Source organism: Capsella rubella, unplaced genomic scaffold, assembly GCF_000375325.1.
Source record: "Capsella rubella cultivar Monte Gargano unplaced genomic scaffold, Caprub1_0 scaffold_7, whole genome shotgun sequence".
NCBI lineage: Eukaryota > Viridiplantae > Streptophyta > Magnoliopsida > Brassicales > Brassicaceae > Capsella > Capsella rubella.
The window spans coordinates 13,772,597-13,779,009 of record NW_006238917.1 but is presented as its reverse complement, the minus strand read 5'-3'; the positions used below and the strand labels follow the sequence as shown (position 1 = coordinate 13,779,009).

Here is a 6,413-nt window from a genome sequence, read left to right as displayed (position 1 = left end):
CATTCGTAAGATAATACACACCATCACACTCTTCACCACTTCCAGCCAAGGCCTCCGAAAAACGGTCCTACAAAAAAAAATTATGTGAATAAACGTAACAAAACACTATTTGTTTTTAATTCAAGTCCTTTTACATATTAGAAATATAAAGCAATAATAAGATAATATGATATTATCCCCAATATATTGCTCAGAATTGCGTTGGGAGTTATACTCTTGATAGCTCCATCAAGGCTCATCAGATTTATGTTTTTAATTCAATTGTTAGTTGCAGCCTTTCTTCCATAGGTTTGAAGGGTAGGTTGGGATGGTTTGTTTACATCATGGAGAGGAAAGACGTCTTCACAAGATATCACACCAAAACGAACTTCATTGGTGTCATCATTTTGTTCAAGAGGGAAATAAGATTCATGTACCTTCTCTTCTTTTGCTTGGTTCTCCAACACTTCTTCTTCTTCTTCATAGGCCTTGGTTGCTTTATCGTCTAGCAACTTGTGTACTTAGTTGGATCAGAAAATTTTGCAGCTGATCACTATGTTCTCGTCTATCAACTTGTGTACTAAAAATTGTTCCAGTTGTGAGTGTTTGATCCATGCTATCGATCATGTGTCCCATGTTCTTGATCTTCTTCATGACTTCGAGTGTATTCCCTGTAGTTTCTTAATCGGATTAAAAGTACTGAACTTGCTCGTTAGCTTTTTTCTCTTGAGCTTAGAGAGTATCCATCTTGTTTTTGAGATGCGATGTAATGTCATCGAGCTTGACCATGTATGCTTCCTTGGTATTCTTTTAAGAGGTCAGGTCTGGAGTTTCTACACCTTGAACTCTTTCAAGACTATAAAATACTCACAAAATACTTGTGCTAATCAAACTTAGAGGTTCTGTTATTTTTTTTTATACGAGGTAATTGTGATATAGTGAGCTTTGCATACTAAGTCCTTTACTATAAAGGCAACAGTCTTTTAAGCAAACGCATGTTCACTAATTGGATGTGTGTATTTGGTTAGTACATTGTCGTCATCTCAGGACAAGTTTTACGAAGTACGGCCATACACAGACAGATGGATCTAATGGCCAAAGCAAACAACAAAGACACAATACAATTGGGGTACTGAAAACGCAAATCTTCCGAACTTCGTGAAGAATAATTACGTCATTTATTACACTAGTTAACTACATTTAGTCAGACTTAAGTATGGATCAAAACGTGATTGTTCTGAGAAGCTCTGACTTTGGCATTCCTTCTCTGGCTCGCCATATAATGTTTTCCAGTTTAGCACATAACTTCTTGTAGAACTATATATGATACCAAAAAAAAACAAGATATATAACTCTAATTTGCACACTTTTAAATAGTACAGCTACTGTTATTGGATATATATTTACAAACCTTGTGATATTCAAGAGTTTCACCAGCAGCCTTTCTAACGTCCACCATGAAAAGCGATGGTGCAACCTCGTAAATCTGCGTGTAGGGTTAATTTCAGTTTGCTAGATAACCTTAATTTGAAGCAAATCCCTTTCATAAGAAACTTATTTTACAGTAACAACTGGCAATAATCACCTCTATCACAACAGCTAACTGCCCGGCCTTGATCGAAGATAATCCCTCAAGCCTTGTCTGTGGAGCAAAGAAAGAGCATAATTAAGAAAACATACGTACCAAATCATAGCAATTCTACCCTTTGCTAAACATTAGATGAACGATGTATTTCACACTAGGACTTTTGTTTTTGACGCCAGAGATAACTAAGTTGCCTTGGCAATCATATCCACTTACACATAAGATTTGCATTTTAGAATGTGAGAAGAAATGCATAATTTTTGTGATAGGTGTATATGCTAGGAAGTAGTTACCTTAAAGTTTCGTGTATGAGACTTAAAACCGATTGAGTCCGCAACAGCCTCAATATTAGCAATTATCTCATTAGGTGCCCTTCGAGAAACAAAACGGGTTTGTCTTTTAACAAAATCCTGCGAGATGAAAAGATCAGCCATCAATATCTACTAATGTCATGCAACCATTATCTCATGAAGTATAGTTACTAGAAACAAAAGCACATCGCCAAAATTAACACCATAAGGCTGTCAAGATGGGAAGTTTAATGAATAGTGCTACTGAAGTTCTTTTATTTAAAGTGGAGATCTCTCTGACTAGCTACTACCTGTCGCCTATCAAATAGTGCTGATAAATTTAAGCCTTGGGATAAGGTAATCATCTCAAAGGCATTCATCATCAGGGGGCCTTCATCCTTGCTCTCTAAATTCTCCGCTACATAACTGCCCTGTGAACAAGTGCAACTGAGGTAAACTTTATGAAAAGCAAGCAAAGGTAACGTGAGCTAAGGTAGACATACTGAGGTTTCTGTTAAACATTTTTAATTATCAGTTTCAGATGAGCAAAAGCCAAGTTGTGGTTAAATATTCTAAATATGCACTAAAAATTACGGTATTTCTAGGCCATACCACAGCTAACACAATCTTAGTAGGAGATATATATTGTTAAGTGATTGCACTAGCCTGGTCCCAGATCATTGTAATTACCCCTAGGTGGTTTTTAGTGGCTTGTAGCTATGTTGACAGCCAGTACCAATCATTAGCTAACAGGTGAAAAGGACTCGGGGGAGATTGTGTTTGAGTATTCTGAAATTTTCTACAGAATTGGTTTGGGTATTTGGTCGAAAATGGAGAACTCATATCAATATAAAGAGGGCTGAGCATGTGATTCTAAGATTATTAACAAGCTCAGAGAGTTGTTCAAAGCAGCATAAAGCAGCTTAAAGCTTCGAAACTTATCACGTGACTACTATTTTGTTCTACCATGTAGCAAACACTTCTTCTTGGTCATCTAAAAGTTCCTAAACGATCTTAAATAGGTAAATGGTATTGACCACCAAAGAGAATGATACAATGAAATGAATGACCAACCTCAATTCCATCAAAAACTGCACGGACATCATCCAAATTGACTTCTTCCTCTTCCCTTACTCGGTTAGGCACATAATTTAATTTGAACCAATGATCTTTCCTAATTCCTTGTATTTGAATACGCTGCTCTAATTGAGAAACAATCATAGATAAACAGATAAAATTACTAGAACCATAATTAATAGCAAACCTAAAAGCTTGGAGATGGTGAAGCAAAATACTCACTGTTTTTGGATTGGGGTCAAGTATCTTATGTATTAAAGACTTCACTTCGGCAGAAAACCACGGTGGACAAGCAAATTCTGCTGCATTTATCTGTAGAAAATAATGATAATAAGGCTCAAAACTAAGGATGCAAGAACAATACCTAAATCATTAAACAGTTTGAAAAACCTACAGCAAGGAATTCATTATCTTCTCTCGATCAATATTGCAATGGCATGCTAGCTTACTAAAGAAAACCCCTTATTTTTCAACAACCAGTAGTTCACAGAGAAAATCATGTGGATAACTGCAATATCTGATAAGTGTGCAAAAATGCCGATGAACATATCCAGAAAAATATGTTACTTACTTTTCTATACAACCCTGGAAGATCTGTCTCAGAAAAGGGTAAAAATCCAGCCATTATAACGAAAAGAACGACCCCGCAAGACCAAATATCTGCTGCTGAACCATCGTAACCCTGTCCACTAAGTACTTCAGGAGCTACATAGTTCGGAGTTCCACATGTGGTGCGCAGAAGCTCTACTCCCTGGTTGAGTATGTAACAAATGAATGAAAGAGATAGAAGAGAGAAACTTTACACAGCTAAAAAGAACTTAAATGAACAAGAGTGCTGGCTGCGGAAGAACAGATAGGAGCACTTACTGGCTGAGGCAATGCACTGAGTCCGAAATCCGAAACCTTCAGATTTCCATTTGCATCAAGTAAAAGATTTTCTGGCTGAATATCATAATGACACATGGTCATCAAGTCAGGATTACAACACACTAAAAAGTAATAATATTCTGAGGAAAACTGTTCAACAAAAACCGGCTTACTTTTAGGTCCCGGTGGAAGACACCCTTGCAGTGACAATGAGCAACAGCATCTACAAGCTGTTGAAAGTATTTGCGAGATTCATTTTCTTCAAGTCTCCCATTATGAACCTGCATGAACAGAAGAAATCCAAAAAAAACAAAAGATTTAAAAAAAAGCCAAAAAGTAAAGTGGAGAGAGCCTAGTACAGAGGCTTTAACTAGTGGACACTTAATGGCATACTCACTATTCTATCAAAGAGCTCTCCTCCTGTCACAAACTCCAAAACGATATAGATTTTTGAAGGACTTGCCAAGACCTACACCCGGAAAAAAGAACCAGCGTCAGATTGGCAAATGATACAACAAAAACACTTTAGCTGATAAATTTCGCAGACGCATGGAATCATACATACCTCATACAACCTCACTATATTAGGGTGTCGGACAATCTTCATTATCGATATCTCTCTTTTTATCTACAAAAGATGGAAAAAAAAAGCAAGAGCATAAACGACTTTAGCTTAAAGCAGCAAGCAACTATAGTTCCCATATCAGTAGACTCCAGAACATACCTGATCAACCATTCTATGCTTAAGTATTGTACTCTTAGCCATAATTTTGATAGCTACATTTTCACCAGTGACCGTGTTCCTCGCAAACTTAACCTTAGCAAAGGTGCCTTCACCTAGAGTGCGACCTACCTCGTACTTCCCCACTCTCCTCATCTTCGTTGTCATCATTCTTTACCAAATTTTTACCTGATCACTAACACCTATCAATCAATCAGATTATTCAAAGACCTACTGAACAATCCAAATCATATTCACAATTAACAAAACAATCAATGAAATCAGGGAAACCACCAAAATCAGCAGCAGCATCTCAAATTCATACCGCTACAAATTGCGATGTTCACAATTCGATACAAACTAAACTCGACCTAAGCTTGGAAATGGAATTGGAGCAGAAACAGAGAGTACGATAATGGAACTGGATTGACAACGGAGGCAGAGAAGGGTTTGATGAAAGAGGCGAAGCAGTGAAGGAGGAAGGCTCATGATACGATCGATTCGCCAAAGCCGTGAAGCGTCAACGCGACGCCTGTGCAGATTGGCTGACTGATTCGGATCGGGTCATCAGATTCTACCCGTATCCGACCTTGAACTATTTAACATTAACATTAATTGGGTAGTTTAATTTTTAACATTAATCTAAAAATCATTTATACATTTTCTTTATATATTTTTTTTTTTGATTAAATTTGATGACGATAGTACAAATATTTAGATGAATATAAATTTAAATTTAAATTTCCTGAGATGACAAAAAAAAAAGAAAAAAAAAGAAAAATTTAATCTCTACCATACAACTAATAAATAGTTTTTTGAGCAAAAATCATACAACTAATGCTTAAATAGAATGAAATAAACAAAAAAAATGAAAAATATTTAACTATATGATATAGACTATATATTGCATATATAAACATCACATTCACACTTTTAATGGATTAAATATTCTATTATTTCCTTCATCATCTTTATCGTCGATCTATTTTAATCTTCTTGTTGTGCTATTTTTTCTTGTATATAGCGATAAAACTATTTTTGAAACTTAAGTGGTTGCAGTTCATTAGTAACATAGCTTAGCACACAAATAAAGAAATTCATCAATCTAGGCAAAGCCTTATATTATTTTCACACAACACTCATAATGGCCAAAATTAATTTAAAAAATAGTGTTTCAGATGATTTGGATAAAAATATCATTATGTTGATGTTGAAGTCCATGATTTCTTTACCCCTTTTGTGTAAAATTAGCTGATTCCAAAACCACACGAACATATTTTCAAGTTTGCTCAACAAGATGTCCTGATAAATCATTGATAGACTTGACAGGAAGATGGTATAAGTTTTCTCGAATTTGAGCAATCTGATGAATCCATTTTGGCGAGATGGATAAAATTTTTATATTATTTTTCAAAAATATATTATTCATAAAAAATGCATAATTATGCAAACTCAAACCAAACCATTGGAGTAGTAACTTAAAATACCTTAAACATCCATTAATTGTATTATCAAACCCATTTTTTATAGTAAACTAGCAATTGATCCGCGCTGCGCGCATGAGGTTTATAATTTTTTTTTGTTGATTTTCAAAACATATTATAATATTATATTATTATCACTAATAAAAAAATTAAATTATTTTTTTATTTTAACATTTCATTTATTTTACATAATTTATTTTTATTTATATAAACTTTCTATTAATCAAATAAGTAACATAAATATGCACTAAATGAATGTTTAAAATTTATTTTTATGTAAAAACAAAAATGTGGCTTAGGTGGATGCTTAGGTGGCATCATGAGAAAAGAGAAAAGCTAACTTTATATATATATATTAGATGAAGAACCGTGTAAATACGTTGACCTAGGCTTAGAAACCCATTCCTATA

At 34.7% G+C, this 6,413-nt stretch overlaps 1 protein-coding gene across 5 annotated transcripts; it reads right to left on the bottom strand.

Moving 5' to 3' along the window:
* Positions 1 to 960: 960 nt before the first annotated feature.
* On the bottom strand, positions 961 to 5,097 carry LOC17878403 (CBL-interacting serine/threonine-protein kinase 24). Of its 5 annotated transcripts, none has more exons than XM_023778118.1 (14): positions 4,814 to 5,097; positions 4,523 to 4,722; positions 4,364 to 4,426; positions 4,196 to 4,267; positions 3,972 to 4,079; positions 3,799 to 3,873; positions 3,503 to 3,682; positions 3,154 to 3,243; positions 2,929 to 3,051; positions 2,166 to 2,285; positions 1,858 to 1,974; positions 1,565 to 1,621; positions 1,391 to 1,465; positions 961 to 1,296 (listed from the first exon to the last, which is right to left on the bottom strand). In XM_023778118.1, the coding sequence occupies exons 2-14, from the start codon at positions 4,688 to 4,690 to the stop codon at positions 1,201 to 1,203; spliced, it is 1,344 nt and encodes a 447-aa protein (XP_023633886.1). In that variant the 5' UTR covers positions 4,691 to 4,722; positions 4,814 to 5,097; the 3' UTR covers positions 961 to 1,200. The 5 variants fall into 5 exon arrangements, with proteins under 5 accessions (XP_023633886.1, XP_023633884.1, XP_023633885.1 ...); XM_023778116.1 differs by having other exon boundaries at positions 4,845 to 5,097; XM_023778117.1 differs by having other exon boundaries at positions 4,523 to 4,715; positions 4,845 to 5,097.
* Between the last annotated feature and the right edge of the window lie 1,316 nt (positions 5,098 to 6,413).

What these genes read in the sequence shown, in the direction of transcription:
- LOC17878403 (XM_023778113.1), bottom strand. Translation starts at nt 4,690, where the DNA reads ATGATGACAACGAAGATGAGGAGAGTGGGGAAGTACGAGGTAGGTCGC. An exon ending in AGCATAGAATGGTTGATCAG is followed by an intron (nt 4,427 to 4,522) that starts GTATGTTCTGGA and finishes CATCTTTTGTAG; the next exon opens with ATAAAAAGAGAGATATCGAT. An exon ending in TCAGTGCATTGCCTCAGCCA is followed by an intron (nt 3,683 to 3,798) that starts GTAAGTGCTCCT and finishes ATACTCAACCAG; the next exon opens with GGAGTAGAGCTTCTGCGCAC.